Source organism: Melanaphis sacchari, unplaced genomic scaffold (genome assembly GCF_002803265.2).
Source record: "Melanaphis sacchari strain LSU unplaced genomic scaffold, SCAv2.0 Contig85_pilon_pilon, whole genome shotgun sequence".
Classification (NCBI taxonomy): Eukaryota; Metazoa; Arthropoda; class Insecta; order Hemiptera; family Aphididae; genus Melanaphis; species Melanaphis sacchari.
Genome location: NW_020271605.1, coordinates 1,223,581 through 1,241,422, shown reverse-complemented (window position 1 = coordinate 1,241,422; position 17,842 = coordinate 1,223,581). Strand labels below are relative to the sequence as shown.

General features: G+C 28.0%; 1 protein-coding gene across 6 annotated transcripts in view; it reads left to right on the top strand.

Annotated features, from left to right (window-relative positions):
• The window catches only part of LOC112602328 (high affinity cAMP-specific 3',5'-cyclic phosphodiesterase 7A-like), a 114,852-nt gene extending 108,328 nt beyond the window's left edge, over nucleotides 1-6,524 (top strand). For 4 of the 6 annotated variants that reach the window (XM_025350352.1, XM_025350349.1, XM_025350351.1 and 1 more), the window contains 5 exons: nucleotides 364-1,415; nucleotides 2,702-2,840; nucleotides 3,052-3,186; nucleotides 4,561-4,737; nucleotides 5,228-6,523. In XM_025350352.1, coding sequence (XP_025206137.1) covers nucleotides 364-1,415; nucleotides 2,702-2,840; nucleotides 3,052-3,186; nucleotides 4,561-4,737; nucleotides 5,228-5,238 — 1,514 coding nt within the window. In that variant the 3' untranslated portion in view covers nucleotides 5,239-6,523. Of the gene's footprint in view, nucleotides 1-363; nucleotides 1,416-2,701; nucleotides 2,841-3,051; nucleotides 3,187-4,560; nucleotides 4,738-5,227 lie in introns of all 6 variants that reach the window. The other 2 variants (XM_025350355.1, XM_025350350.1) reach the window with 2 other exon arrangements.
• Nucleotides 6,525-17,842: the final 11,318 nt, after the last annotated feature.

Genomic DNA, 17,842 nt, shown 5'->3' with positions numbered 1-17,842 from the left:
ACATAGTCTTATTCTAATATACAGGTCTAATAATTTTAATCCACATAGGTAATGATAATCGTCTTTATCGAGTAAAATTTAATTTGATGTTGTAATGCATTTGATATTAAAGTAAATCACACCGTACTGTAATTGTATTAGTTTGAAATTATTATTTGATTTTATGTTTGCATATAAATGGTTTAGCCCGTAAATCCATTTGAATATAGATTTTCGGAAAATTTGCCTATAATTTATTGTTTTATATTATTATGATATATAATAGAAATATTGTTGTATATATTTGTTCGCCGAACAAAATAATAATATATTATATATTTAATTTTATTGTTTTTGTTTTCGATTTTTTTTTCTTTTCATTAGTATTCTTCAAGTTCATGGTGTTACCGTTGTTCAATTTATGGCACAAGTTTTTGGACACCAAGCTGTCGCACTCGATGATGGAAAACTTAAGGAAGAACCAACAGCAATGGGAAGAGCTCCGGGAACGCGAAAGCTGCGACGAGCAGCAACTGATTGCGGACGCCGACGACATGATGCTTGAACCGGAAAACGAACCGGATACGCTGCAGCAACAGCAGCAGAACCGCCGGGGCTCGCTTCCGGCCGTCATGCTGGAGACCGTAGACAAGATGGGTCGCCGGCACTCGGTGCCCCTGAACCTGGCTCGGGTCACCGGCCACGGGTTGCCGTGCACGGTACTGCGCCGAGAAAGCTTGCAGGGCGCGCTGCCCTCCACGTTGCTGGTGCAGGCGGAAAACCGGCGACGGTTCACGCTTGGTCAGATCCCGTATCTGGAGGAAGAAGAGGAGGGCCTAAGTATGTCGGTGGGCTCGTCGAGGAGTAGCGGACTGCAGCGGTCGTCCGACGGCGGTGGTTGCGGCGGTGGCAGCAGTAACATGAGCAACATGGACGACCGGCCGGTAAGCGCCGAAAATCTGATACCGGAACCAAGTATTGCGACCATCACGAACACGGCCGATGCAAGCCGGCTGTGCAACGTCATACACGGCGTCACATCACCGGTCCTCGGGTACCAGGCGACGGCTGGAAGCTCCAGAGGCCTGACCAGGCAGCAGACGTTCCCTCCCATCCAGCCGTACGTCCGTGCTCGGTACCTGTCCACCGGTGGTGATACAGCGGCGCCGTGTTCGTCGTCCAGCGGCGGCACGTCGGCCGTGTCCACGGCGTCCAGCCGGACCGGTTCGACCAGCAGCGAAGGTTGTCAGTCGGCTGGCGGTGGTGGTGGCGGTAGCCCCGGTCCTGGTGGAAACGGCACGAAACGAGACTCGATCCTGGACACGGACCGGGTGTTTAAGTTAGCCAGATTTTCATCCAATAAGGAGAAGGAAAACGTCGATCCTGCAGCGCGGACCAACGCGGAAATCAGGCGTAATAGCAATCACGTGAACCAGGTGGGTGCCCACGGTGCTTCTATAAATATATAAATAAATCACGAAAGCTCACTCCCTGCGCGCACACTAAGTTCCTGGTTTCTAAACGAATTTAAATAAAACACAATAAACTATAATTCCATAAACAATATTAAAAAACGATTTTAGTAAAAATAATTCTAAAATCACGTTTGAAAACCTAAAATTAATGTTCGTTTGGATAGGGCTTATAGATTTTAAAACTACTAAATCAATTGTCATCAAATATTTCAGGCATAATTTTTGAGACTTGGAAAATATTCATAGCTACATTTTTTTAGAAAATCGTTTTTGCATGATTTGGTGTCTTGTAAACCATTTTATTAATCGTATTTCAAGATTTTACTTTTTTTTTTTTAATTTCAACAAATATATAATACTACAGTTTACAATTTAAATTTAAATAATTCATTGTAGAAAGTTCTGAACAAGTAGTAAATTTGTTCTAAGTGCCTATTAAGTAGAAAGTTATAAATATTGATGAGCATAGTAAATTATATAAATTACGAGTATAATGGATTGTAACCAGCATCTGTATTTATTTTATGACGATTTCATGTTAGAAGAGGGTAATCATTAATTTATATATTTAGATGTATTTGCTGTATTTTATTTTATTTCTATTCAATCTGCGGTCTTACTTAAAACTCCAATTGTATAAATTCATAAAGTTAAGTATTGATAAAATGAATAACAAAGTCAATTATTTAAACAAAAGATTAATATTAATCCAGTTAGTAAGTTTTGATTGCCTACATTTTTTTTTTTTCGTAAACATTTTTAGAGTCGATTGATTTTTATCTTGTAAATGCTATAATTTAAATATTTTGCTAATCTATAATCGCATAGAATGGTCACTCACTTTTTTAACAATGGAGTTTCTTAGGTCTTTTGGGAATATATATATATATATCCTTTTTGGTGCGACGCTTATCAAGATTCCTTTTTTTATTTTTCCTTCGTTCAAAGGACTTTACTATAGTTAATGAATAGTAATTATTGTTTCACTATTTTATTTTTTATATGTAAAATAAATAAATTTTTTGTAAATCCCCGCAGTACTGTGACTACTACAGACTATTGACTACTCTAATTACTGAACTATAATTATTTATTATTATTCACTCTGAATAACGTAATGTGTTTTTCATGAATACCTTAATTATGTGAAAATTAATATCAGAATATGTTTTATACCAATATATATATATATATCTTAATCCAAATACGTAGAAATAATAAATTGTCTCTCGTTTTTTATCAAATAGATTTTGACAAGACGACGAGGTTCAGCACCGGTCGGCGCTGGAAACGGTGATAGTATAATAGGACACACGACAGCCGGCAAGAGCCAAGAAGCAACTATTCCTAGACGCGGGTCTGTGCCGTCAGATTTTTCCAAACAGAGTAAACAAATTTTATTTATATTTTAAGCAATTGTATATTTTTTTTTTTTTTTAATTACTTTTATTAATTTTTTATAACATTTTAATTTTTTTTCAAAGTTTTTTTTTTAACATTTTTACCATAATATTTTATTTGTGAATGACCGCAGTCACGGCGCTTTTATATCAACGTACTTGTGCACTTGTGGTTAATGCATGGCTTTCTATCGCAGGTGCCTTTTTTAAGGTGGTGGCCACAGGGCCACTGAGCACAAATAGCCGGAAGCAAGGCGCGAGACGTTCGTCGCTACCGTATGATTCCAATATTGGATTATCGAGCTCGCCTCTTGTTTCTCCTTCCCGGCCAGGTGAGACGATCATCGATTATTAGAAAGCAAAGAAAAATAACATCTACTTCTACACACTATCATATTTTTATCATATAACAATATACTCGAATTACCTATAACAACATACAATGAATTATTAATGGGAATTTTTGTCAGTCAATACGCTTTGCTTTTTAATGACATGTTAACAATTTATATAAGTTGTTTTTAGACTGTTGTCTTTGTTACTGTATTTATTTTTGCTTATTTAGCAATTTTCATATTTTTTTATTAGATCAATACATTTTATTATAACGGTGAACTAAATGATCTGCCATTGTTTAAGGTGAACAATAAATATTATCAAAACTCAATTCATATTAACATAAACCATTTGAATTTTAATATATATTTTTTTTTAATAATTAACTAAGTACCAACCATTAACTAATATTTTGAAATTAACAATGGAAAAATGTTCATTACTTGTGATTAATAATATAATTTAAATTTTTATACAAATATTTCTGCCTCGTTTTTCATTTGTTCGCTTTTTATAACCCATCAACTGTGAAATCAAAATTACAATTATATTGTTTCAGTAAATAGCATGGGTGATATTATTTGGTTGTAATTCATTATTTTAGATGATTATTTTATAGAATTATTATATATCGTCTATATGATGTGTAATTCGAATTATAAACAGTTTTTAAAAAAGACTTGATAACTGTCTAATAAAAATTTCACTGTAAAATTTACAATTCCTTTTTTATTGTTTTATTTTTATTATTTTAAGGCCGAATGTTATGATATCAATTTTATCGGCGACAATAAAAATAGGTTTTTTTAATGTGGAATGCGGTGGGTTTACTATACGTATATGATATGCGTTTATAATTAGTATAATAGTTGTATTAAATATACATGTGGTGTATTTGAGAATAGTGAATTTTCCTTACAACCGTAAAATTATATTTATATATCATATTAATGGCATTAATTTCTTGAATTTTTTATTTTTATCGTAAAATTTTAAAGTTTTTAAATATTTATAGCTTTGAATTATATTATAAATAAGGGTACCTAATACATTTTTTAAAACTTAAGACATAAAATAAATATTAATTTAGTTTTATAAAATATTAGATTAATATTTGATTGTAATAAATTGGTTTTAATTTTTAGACCGACACAATTTTATAGTAATTATTATAAGAAAATATTAAAATGTTAGTCTTGTCAATTTTCTCTTGACATTATGGATGGTCGTCCTCTATCCACCTCCTCCTAAAAAAAATAATAAGTCTCAAGTGCGCAATAATAGAATTATGATATCATATTGTTTTGCTACATCCATTATTAGTCTACGATAATTTGTATAAAATTTGAGATCTTGTGGTGTGGTTGCAGAGAGAAGAGGTTCAGACGGGAGCCGACCGGGTAGCCGAAGACGTCGCAGAAAATCAATGAAGCGACGGAGCTCCGGCGGACCGGACGTATTGCTATCCACCGGCCAGTCAATGGATTCGTTCCTGGCGCACCGCCGCGGTTCCTTACCCGTCGAGATACTTGCCACGTCCTTCTCGGGTAAATATATAGGACATGATTACAGAAATTATAATCATCAAAGCATTTGAAACTATTTCAATTGATTTAAAAACAATTTTCTTTTCTTTTGTCGAAAAATACATAAATGCTATTGTCGATTTGTTAAAACTATATAATTATCGCATTCGATGTAATAATTATTCTTAGGCCTACGGCTAAGTATTAACGACTTGAACTGTGTCAGTATAATAATATTTATTGATACTGGCTTACTGTACTTTTTGAGAAAACTACAATATTATTGAAAACCCTATCACTCGCGTAGTCTTTGTAAAGAAGTTTCTACTCTGCTCAACGATCGTTAATCGTTTTCTATCCATAATAATTGGTAACCCTGAAATACGCACGTTACTTAAAATTCTTTCCTCGATACAGTTTGTACATACATCTTGCAAATTAAAATCTATCGCTTCGAGTTAAATGTAATACCTATGTCATTATTATAATGTATAAAACTTATTTCTTTCAGGGCCACATTGAGAAAATTGATCATCGAATTTTTACATCGTAGACTGACAAATTTATTTCTGGACTATAAATATGCAAGTCGGCAGTTGCGATGATATTTGCACGAAGTTCTCGGTACTTTGTATTATTACCTATATAATACGCTAATTATTGACAAACGAAGCGTAAATATTTTATGGTCTTCCTAGTGCATTATTCTTAAACAAACAAAAAAAAAAAAAAAAAACAATAATGGAATCTATTGATTTATTTATTTTAATTGACCAAATCTCGACGCTTATGGTTCGTTTTTGATTCTCGGTAACTATAAGCTTAACACTTCTAAACATTAATATTAAATGTAAATATAAAACATATTCATTTACTGATACGAATCATATATATATATACATACATATTATATAATTGATAAATTGTATTATGTATGATCACTTAACTGTTTATTTTAAACAGTTTTTCACTCATTTCTAACTGTGTATATGTGGTACATATCATGCATTTGTGTTGACCATCTTTGCCTTTTTTACAACTATTATTATTAGTCTAAGCTTAATAGGGCACGTCGCATGCCGCCTTTGCATGTGCGAACCTGTGTCGCTCAGTTTACCTTAAGGTAACATTCTGAAGGATCTGTTGATGCATATTTTAATCGTTATCCATCCACATAAAACATATTGTATTTAGTGCTCCGCTGTATAATACATGTCAAGACCGATTTACTTGGGAAATAAATGTTTAAAAAGTATAAAATATGCTTCCACGGTATGATACATGAAAATAAAATATGATTTCGAGTCATTTGAATTCGATCGACTGCATTAAACTATGTGTGGTCCACAGTAGGCATAGGATCATCTGTGTAGATCACAATTTTATTATTGAATGACATCAAATACATTGTGCTGTTCAAATGTAGTATATATTTTTTTCCTTCTTCTTCTTCTTCTTCTTCTTCTTATTTTTATTTTTATTTTTATTATAATTATAATTATTATTATTTTTTTTTTTTTAATAAGTGTAACGAAAAATCACTGCCATTGTACTGATATTCTTCATTATAATACTACAATTTTTGCGCATTGCGTTATGCTTTAGTTTGATTATTAATTTTGAGTTACTAATTTAGATAATCATTTTATTAAGTTTTTCTTTGATTAAATTAATCCTCTTTGAGTTTATTTATCTGTTTTAAGTGCCAAATATGAGATAGTATTGAAACAATAACTTCCGTATTTTTAAAATCCCTCTTTATAGGTACAATAAAATAAAAATAAAAAATGAAAAATTGAACAAAAATATGCTAAAACTTATGTCTTAATCAAAAAATATGGTTTCTCTCTAGTCAAATTCAATAAGATTTTTATTAGTATTTGAATAACTCTACTATCGACGAATCTCTTTGATTATATCTACTTAAGAAAAAATAACTAACCGTTGCTTAAAATTCTTCCATACGTAAAAATATATATATTTATATATTCATAAAATAATCAAGTCTAAAAATTATTTAATAATGATCTGCTCCATTTAACGGAAAAATTATGTAAAATATTATTCATTCGGACGTGTTTATTTATTTATAATATTAATCAAAAAATAAATTTAAACAACTGAACTATATTATTAATTTAATTTATAAAATAATTATGTGGAAAAGTATGTACCTATTATAATATTGATGTACATTGTTTATTCTAAACAGAAATAAGTATACACTTACACGTTATAATATGTTCTTCATTTATTAAAACCTTATTCAACAGATAACGTTGATAGTTTTATTTGTAGAATGATTTTATTTTATCATGATAATTACTTTCTTTTCTTTTTTTCGTAAGTGTTTTACAATAAAAAAAATCATTATTATTATTATTATTTTGCTAATTAAAAGCTTAATTTAGATGCTAAACAATTGGCTAAATTCGAAATGCGCTTTTTTCTAACTACTGGGGATTTTAAACACGGAAAATCAATAATACTTCTATATATAGGCGTGTAACTTAATCTCAATATTTTGTATAATAATAATAATGATAATAATTATGTCTTAAAAACGCACATCACACGTTTTGTTTTTAAAACTAATATCTTGTATTATTATTATTTAGCAGTTATTTTATTATTGTCATTATTTTTGTTGTCGATTAATAAAGGTGAATGTATTTAGTGTTGATTTTTTTTTTGTTTTTGTGAATTTCTAGTTATTTTTTTCTTTTTTTTTTTTTTTCTTTTTTTTAAATAACCCTTATTTGCAAATTATATAAGTACTCCCGTCCTAAAAAAGTTATACATACGTTATTATTGTCATAATATATTTTACTTAATCATAATATTATACTCTGTAAAATAATATTGCGATTGTCCAACAAATACATTTTTTTTTTTTTTAACGAACATCAGTATCTATACATTATTATTGTTATTATTATTATTATTATTATTATTATACCAAGGTGATTACACTGCGGTTATATTAAGAAATATGATATTATAATCTTCCCAATACTGTTTCCAAGAAAATGTGTGACAATTAAAAAATAGCGTACCCATTTTAATGAAATAGTATTTTCATTATTGAATAATATTGTATTGTATGTTCTAAAACGTAATGATTTCTATAATAAAAGTATATCGTTAATGCCAATTATAAGGATGTTAAGTTAATTTAATTGTATAAGAGTATTATGTTTAATCCATAACACAGTATTATTGTCAATAATTATAGATATTAATTATTATATTATTATTATCTTAGCATTGCATGAGTGCAGGCTACCATCAATGGCGTATTTATGTGGGTTGATTTCGGTCTTTAAACAATGCTGAAGCCGAATCGATAAAATGAACGTCTTAATAATGTTAATAATAATATAATTCAAATTTTTATTTTGTAGTCTGCTTTATAATCTATAATAACCACGCCCACGGATATTATCCAGCTATTGGTTGTATACTTCTATAACCTATACAAATAAGTTGATATTGTTCAAAGGTTGTCTTGAACCAACAAAAGTCATAAGAACTAAACTTTTCTTATGGATCCTCTCGTGTTTTCAATTATTTGCATTTCGTTCTCAAAGCGTAAGACTTATAAATAAGGTAAGTAATATAATTTTCTTCAGTTGTTATATTACATCGCGCACGTGAAACTCTTAATCAAGTATTTAAAATATTATTTAAATTTTTTTTAAATAAAAGCTAATTGAACTTCTATTAGGTACTTAGTAAGCTTTAAAATTAAAATAATAATAAAAAAATTTATAGAATAAAGTGAAAATACAATTAAATAGCGTTGACACAATTTTCACAAAATACATTCTCGTCCTGTCTAAGAAAAACAAATTATTACATATTTAATATATTTTGTAAACATCAATCAGTGAGTACCTATATATTTTTATTCTGTGATATTTTTGTGAAAATTATTTACTAACATCAATTATTTATTCAAAAAATTATATTGGTTGAATATCAAAAAACACGCTTATACTAGATTGCATATTATAATATAATGAAGAAGAAATGTAGCTTTTAACAAATATATTTCAGTTAACTTTCTATAAATATAAAAAAAAAATTTTACCGTTATCAAATCAACCAAATCCTATCTATACTTATCTATCTATTATCACGCTAATATCTTAATAATACTTAATATTATTAAGTATGATATTAGTTTGATAATATGAAATCATAAAATTCATTTAAAAAAAGTACATTATTTTAGTATAGACAGGATTTGGTTGATTTGATAACGGTAAAATTTATTTTTTATATTTATAGAAAGTTAACTGAAATATACTTGTTAAAAGCTTAATTTCTTCTTCAGTAATTTATTGTAATATATATATGTGTATTTTTAATTTAAAAGTTTTATTTTAAACTTTAAAGTTATAGAATGGGCCTTAAAAATATAAATTCATATAAGATTGGTCGATATGAATATTATAATAAATTTGAATAAAGATAAATAAAGCACACATTACCTTATAAAAAGTGAACTACAAAAGCGATGCGTCATCAAAGCTGATCCCAACTACACTACCTACACTGTGTGATCATAGTCGTATTATTGAAATTTATAACGTAATAATATTTCATGATATGATACCGAAAAAAACAAGTTTATTGTATTGAATGAAATATTTGAAGAAGGGTCAGAGAAAAGTTCAAAGAGATAAAACAATGAAATATGTACATAATATAAGTATCTTTTTTTAGCATAAAAATACTTTTTCGAGAAATCATATTCAACTCAAGGTACTAAATAACTATATTGTATAAAAATAATATAAATAATAGCCTATTATTAATGAGTATGCAGGGTTGATAAATTATTTAAAATAAAAAAATAATAGCTATAAAACTTAAGGATTATAACCAATCTATAACTATACTAAACAAATTTTTCGTCGAACTACACGGAAAAAAATAAAGGTTTAACCCAATTATTTAAATGGTTATTTTAATCGTATTTTCAGGTTAACATAGGGACAATCTATAAGAATAGTTATAAATACTAAATTGGATTAATTAATAATATTTAGCTGTTTCAACTTTATATTTAGTCGCAATTTCAATAAAACTATTGCATTGTAGGAATTAAACAATATAGTTATGCTTACTATTACATGGGATTGCTTTACCTAAATATTATAGTTGGTTCAACCAATATATTAGATTAGAATTAATAAAATCAACCTGTTTTACTATCAACGTAACTTAACTGTTTAGTTAACCTGACTTTAGTTTTATTTTATTCAACCATGCATAATAGTTAGTAAAAGTAATGTTTACTATATATTTATTTAACCTAACCTATTTAGTGGATTACAATTTATTGTTTGGATTATCAAATCAACTAAAATGTGTAGTAGTCCCAACTTTATTTTTGTTCTATTTAACTTTGTGTAAAGTACTAATGTTACAAATTTATTACAAGGGTTACATTATATATATTTATTACATTAGGTACCTAATACCTATAATCAGGCAAACCAAAAATATGTACCATAATGTCCATGTATTAGGTATATTTACATTATACTACATAGGTAAATAACTACACTTGACAGTCGTGAATCCAGAAGAATGTACTACTGCACTGTAGTAATCATACATAGTTGTTAAATATTTATTAGTTACCTATCTTTCATATAATACTAGGGTATACAGTACACACATAGTTATTTACTATTTAATTGATGAATGATACTAATTTGCTAATATTAGGAAATATCTTGGAACAAATTAAATAAATAAACAATATAAATATATTAAATAAGATTTATTTAAAGTATAAAAAGAAACAAAATAATACATATAATAATATACAAATAATTAAGACTTAAACACTATATACATGGTTCCATTATTATTAGGGGAAGATGTACATGGGTTTTGAAAACTTGGTATATTATTAAATGATGTACAAAAATATAAACATGATGTTAAAGTAATCTACCAGACTTGTACATGATCATCAAATTGTATTGTTTCATATTTATGGCACAAAAAAAAAAGGATTATTATCAACAATATATATATATATATATATTTAATTAAACCAAATATGAGAATATTTTCAAAATCAAGTACTATTGACATATTACAAGCATAGCGAGTTCCTTTTGTTTTAAACCTTAAAATATAGTTACAGTTATGTATGTCTAAATTATTAAAGATTACTCTAGAAGAAGAGTCTATTTGGGATTTAATTTTATCTATTGTGTATTTTGATAATTTCATAGTCTGTCCAATGTCTATGGTAGAAGAAAAACAATTTTTTGATAAAAATTTACAGGTAAGTTTTAACTGATATTTGTTACTTAAAGTCAAACAAATATTTTTCCTGCTAGTAATAGCATTAGCATTTATTTTAAATGCTCTATGTTTCGGTTCGAAACGCATAGAACAAATATTTATTAAAGGTCCAACTTCATTCATAATTCTTGGATAGTGTAGTAAATGATGGTGTTTAGGTTTTAAATTACAATTAAATAATTTTAAATATAATTTATGGTGCTCGGTGATTAGAGTCTTCAGTAATATATGATATTCTTTTTGAATATATTTAGAAGTAATAATATCCATAATTTGTTTTAAAATCACAAAGACTTGCCAAATTTCAGACGATTTTGGAATTAAATCTATTATTTGGCCAAAAAATCTAATAAAACAAAACATTTTACTGGCTGACATCTTTAATTTACCTTTTTTTTTAAAAATCTAATGATATCATTTGAAGACGGTTTTGAATGTCAATTGGTCCATAACTAAAATATTGGATTCGATTATTTAAGGTATCCAGGGAAAAATATTTTAAATCATTAATAAATACTAATAAAATAAATGACAAATCATAGTTACAGACACCTTCTAAGACATCGTGCATTATGCCAACCGAAAAATTGCTTGTAACATGAAAATCAGGAAGTTCATTCCAAATTGAAGGACCTTTTAGACCAGTTAATGATACATTATTTATTTCCAAGTCATTACAATAATTTTCTTTATTTCGTAATTTACTAACATCTTCGCCTGTTGAAAAGTTGCATTCTAATTTACTAGATTTACAAAATCGACAGGGATAGTTGGCCATAAAGCTTTCAGAAAAGTTAAAAATAGAATGAAGTCCAAGGTTATCTCCTAAAATTAGAACCATTTTAAAGTAAACTTTATAGTTTTTATTTTCTATGGTAATGTCAATTCCACTATTTTCTAAATATTTTATAGATGAAATTAATTTTTGAAATATAGCAAAATTCCCAAATTCTGTTCTATCTAAAGAATTAAAAATTAAAGCAAGAAAAATATAATCAAGAGTAGAACTGAATTCATAAGGTAAGCAAGGACTTAAAGAAATATAAACAGCTCTCATTTTTTTTTACCTGCATGTGACCCTAACGGATTATTGGTTTTATAATCGTCAAAGTACAGAATAAATGGAAGTATTATTTTACTAAGAAAATTATTACGTTTTTCTTTCCATATACAGTGGTCGCCGTTTATTATAATCACGGTTAATGTTATCAATCGTTTATTGTTATCGAAAAGTGTAAGTACGGGCCGGATCTATACTTATATGTGTAAATTATGTCGGTTTTTGTAATCAATACGCCGCATAATATTATCAGTTTGAGTTCATAAAATCATAATTTTGTAACATACAATCAAATTTTTCGTCGAATGTCTCATAATAAAGATAAAAATTGTAATAAAGATATAAATGTCTATATACTATACACATTGATATCACATTTATATCTATCTTTCGTTCGTATACATATTATACATATTTATTTATTTACATTTAATTTTTTTTTTTAAATTTTAAATTTCCAATTTATACCTACGTACGTATATGTACTTTATTTATAAATAAATAATAATAAATAAAAAAAATTATATTTTTATTAACTATGTATTTAACGTAGATTTTATTATTTTTTATAATTTTTTTAACTTTCGTTTAATGTTATCAATCGGATTATGTTATCAGTTATGTCCCGTACCAAAGTGATTACATTAAGCGGCGATCACTGTATTACATTGGACCAGACTACAAATAATATCTCCATTAGTTAAAAACAATTCTTTCAAGTTGTTTATTATAATTTTAAATACATTAGGCTGTTCCAAAAATATTTTAAAAACCTCATCCAAAGGTATATAATAAATGTAAATATCTCTATTTTTCATAATTGTAGAATTATTTTTACTTTTTAGTAATATTAGTTAATCTGTTACCTATGTGCACGGCTATTGGTGTGTACATGGATGATGTACTGTGGCCTATGGATATACCTATCTAATATTAGGTAGCTATATAAAAAATAAACATAATATTACAACTGAATTATGGTTTAAAGTCTTTCTGTTAAAAAAAAAAAAAAAATGTAGTTGTATTTATTTTAAAAACTTGAACTTCATGACGTTTTATTGCCTATATAGTTGTAATTATTTTCAATAGTATTAATAGTATTATACTTTTTTAATATTATTAACTTACGCCGGTGCGGTGTGTAGACAATTTTGGTACATTGGTGTGTCTACTATGATGGTATTCAATCGATTACTAGATTCTTTTATAATAATACAGAATGGGCCATGTGAGATGCATTGGTTTTGAAGTTATATAGAATAAAAAACTATTGAATTTACAGAAATTATATTTATATTTTTCGATATATGTGTATGTTATTTGAATAATGCGAATGTGCGTTGGATATAACTGCGTAACTCCTTCCCTGATTCTTTCTTTTAGTTCTTTTAGGGTGCGAGGACTATGTTTGAACACTTTTTCATTTAGATATTCCCAAAGAAAAAAAATCACATTTTCAGATATTTCAACCGATTTGGGTCTTTCAATTGTTCTAGGAATTGCTGTAGAACTTGTGTTTTCAAATGTTTGATTGCATTACCGTAAGAGACGTTTTCACCAACCTGAAAGTAATGTCGTTATAACGCTTTTTGCGTTGTAATCATAAAATGGCCGTTCTCAAAATAATTTACGGCTATATACCCATCCAAATGTGCCTTCAAGCTGTTGAAAATACCGGAAACGCCTACAAGAGTCCATCACTGCTGACGGCCGCCATTTTAGAGGAGTAATCCTTATAAACTTAATGTAAAAAACTACATACACTACTGAATCGAAAAATATAAACATTATTTTCGTAAATTCAGTAGTTTTTATTCTATAACCCTTTAAAATCGATGCATAGCTTAGCCCACCTCGTATTATTAGTTCAACTAAAGAGTATTTTAATTTTCGTTACACGGAAAAAAATAATTATATTATAGTTAATAGTTGGATAAATTTTAGTTGAGAGAACAACATTTCTATTGATATAATATTTTTTTTGTTAAAATTATTATTTACATTAAATATCCTTGTTTTATTTTATGAGTATAGTAATGTTGAGCGATATTATAAATAGTTTTAGTTAATTCATAAATATTGTCCAAACGTTATAAATGCTTGGATGTAATATAATGCAATATTATGTATAATAATAATTTATGTGTATATTCTTTTTTTTAAAATTTCATTATTTAAGTATTAGAATTTTAATGTATATTTTTTCAATAGTCAGTCAATACTCAACTATTAACTTTATTATTCACTAAACAATATTTTTTTAAATATTAAAAAGAAAAAAATGTTTGATAGCTAATTTAATATATAAACTATAATAATAATATTTAGTCTATTGTGATCATGCACTATACTTGATTTGCAGCAGGTATTTGTTAGGATAGTCAGAAAAAGTAAAGTAACGCATATAAAAATACAACTCTCTGAACACTTGAGTCCAAATTTTAATTGATATTTTATATTTTGTTTTCTGTTGTCTGTTCTTTGATTATTTATGAAATATTTTTGCCTAGTTGGTAATATTTAATTAAATAAATAAATAATTGAAAACATATTGTTGTTATTGTTAACCATATAGTGTTGAGGTTTAAAAGGCTTGTGAAATAACTGTTTGCATTTTGTATCATTTCAAAAAGCACACCGTACGGTTTACTCCTCGTAACGTAAACTTTTTATACCTACATATTATTATATTCACATTTTAATACGATGGATAGTATGACAAACGAAATGAAGATTACTGCGACTTCAATTACAGAAAAACTCAACAGTCTACCAGTTAAAGTTTTGGGAAGCCAATAAGTACTCCCGAATCCAATAAAAAAAATATATACTAAGTCGATGGCAAACATTCATATTTTGACGACTGGCTGCGATGGTGTTAAAGTTGAACCCGTCGAAATCCCAGTGCAACAACCACCAATAGCACCACCTTATCGTCATCGACTGATTAAATTGCCAAATTACGCCGGGCCGCAGTTTAGGCAATTGATGGCCATAGTAAATGCCGCATTGATGGCCCCACCCGCAGAAGTCAAGATCCTGTCCCCTCATTCCTCGTCGCAAATTTCGGATGACACCAGTAAAGATCATTCCGATTTTACCCGTCCACCCGCAAGAAGGTGTTTATCAATGCCGAATATTTCAATAAACTTGCCGCCTACAGATATTATAGAAATAGAGGACATCCCTATGCCAATTTCACCACATATTTCTGATATCGAACCTAGTACAGTAGTTCCGCCTGTTAGCAAACCTAAAAGAAAACGCCGTTCCTTGTGGAATAGAACAAAAAAAGTTTCTCCGTCGAATGTTATGTTGCGCATAATGCAGTTTGTTATTGTTTACTAGTAGGATATTTTGATATGTTCTGACACCTGAGCCCCGAGCCCCGAGCCTTGAGCCGCCGCCGACGCGCGACATACATGTTATCAGTTATCACATATCTCATCAGTTTTATATACGTACACGACTTATATTGTTATCACACTTGTTAGCAGTTATATACGTACTCGGCTTATATTTTACCGCCGTTATTGTTATCAATCATACATTTGAATTTATTCGTGCATATACATATATTTTTTGTGTATCACCTGCTACCGTATTTAAATAAATGACTATTTGGAAATTCGTACGACCTGCTCGTGTCGCCAGGACGTCACTGACTCGTAATGTATATTCTTACACCACCCATATACAATTCATCGATAATCAATTAATTATAATAAAATTTCGCATTCTCTTGCGGGCTGCGATAACTCGTCATTTTAATTTTATTTTTATAATTATTTGATGTCGCATTGTCGCTGCAGAGTGCAGACCGCAGACTAGTTAACCTTATACTCAATACTCATCTATAATATATCATAGGTATGCACTTGGTTCTCTTACTTTTTATAAAAAAGTCACGTTACGATTACTAAATACGAATTGTCTGTTATAAACTGTTAATTGTTGTTGTTGCCTTATTTTTGCACGTTATACCTTATGTTTTTTTTTTTCAAATTGTTATATACTTAAATTAAATAATATTATGGCCGATGAATTTGTGGTTGATATTTTAAAATCAATAAATTTACCGCAAGAAATAATTGATTATTTTAAAGGTAAGTTTTATTCTATAATACATATACAATTATACACTATACATATTAATATTTATAGCATCACTAATTGTCACCTATTTAATAAGATAATATTTGAAATTTAATATAATTGTAGAATGAATAGAATTAATAAATCAATTTACATAAAATGTTTATAAACTAATTATACTAATTATATAATCATAGCTAATACTGTAATCTTATATAACAGACTAGTAATCAATTAATTTATATTTTACTTTTGTTAGATCAAGAAATTAATGAACATGCATTTAAATTTTTAAATGAATCGATGTTGAAAGAATTAATACCTACTAAAATAGGTTATAGATCCTTGGTGTGGCGTAAGATTGAGAGTAATAGTCTATGTTTCTTTTTGTAGCAATAAAAATAACTAGAATTTAGTAATTTATATAAAGGTATATGTAGGTACAATATATTTATTTATGCTTGGTTTTTGCAACTTTGTAAAGTTACAAAATCCAAACACCCATAAGCGTGCGCAAACATTATCGGCTGGAGTAATTCTGATTTTTGTGCAACACTGAGAGTACCTATTACCAGGTTACAATTGTAACTTTTGCTTAGTTAATTTGTAATAATAATAATAATAATAACAAAAATAATTATTATTCCTTATAACAATATTATTATAATAAACTAAAAGTTATATCTATGCACTTTAATAACTCCATGTACCAATGTATCGGTTTGCAATTTTGATACTCTGTTTTTTTCGTTATTTTATAGAAGGAATCAAATATTGATTATAATCTATTTTCTGATGGAAATTTCAATAAAATATTAATGACAAATGTTATAAATAGTTGCAGTTTCGATTATAACAATTCTCAAATAGGTAGTTAAACATTTAAAGATATTTTTATTATCTTTTCAAGTATCAGTAGAATTACGTTCCATTTTTAAATAATATAACAAATAGTTATGACAATGACAGTTATTCTATTGATGAGCCAACTGATGAAACTAGTGTAACCATAAATTCCTTTAAGCATAATGTTCATAATAAATCAATTATATTTATAAGTAAATGGTACAACGAATCTGTTATACCCATGGTCGCCCATTAGGGGGGGGGCAAGACAGGGCACTTCCCCCCCCCTGGAAAAAATATTACCACAATATTACCTTATTACCGAGGCAAATTATTTGTTGAAATCACTTTTAAGATATGAAATAAATATAAAAATATACTCATTGTTATCGTATATTAACATCATAGATAGGTCGTATTCTGTAGTCTGTATAACCTATACGTAAAATAATTTATCGCAGATAATTTGTGGTAAATCTATAAAGATCACAATATAGGTACTAGAAATATTTTAACTTAACGCAAACAAGGATACTTTCATTCAGGATGTCATTAATATGTTTGAAATAAAACGAAGAAATTTACAGTTCTTATTTACTGATACCGAATAATATACTTAATTATATTATTTAATTTCTATTTTTTTTATATACTTATTAAAATTATTATTTATTTATTTATTTGCATGGCAATTATTATATTAATACACTATATATATATATATATGTATATAATATATATATACAAATAAAAATATAACATGCATGTATAGTGTATACATTTATATGTGAA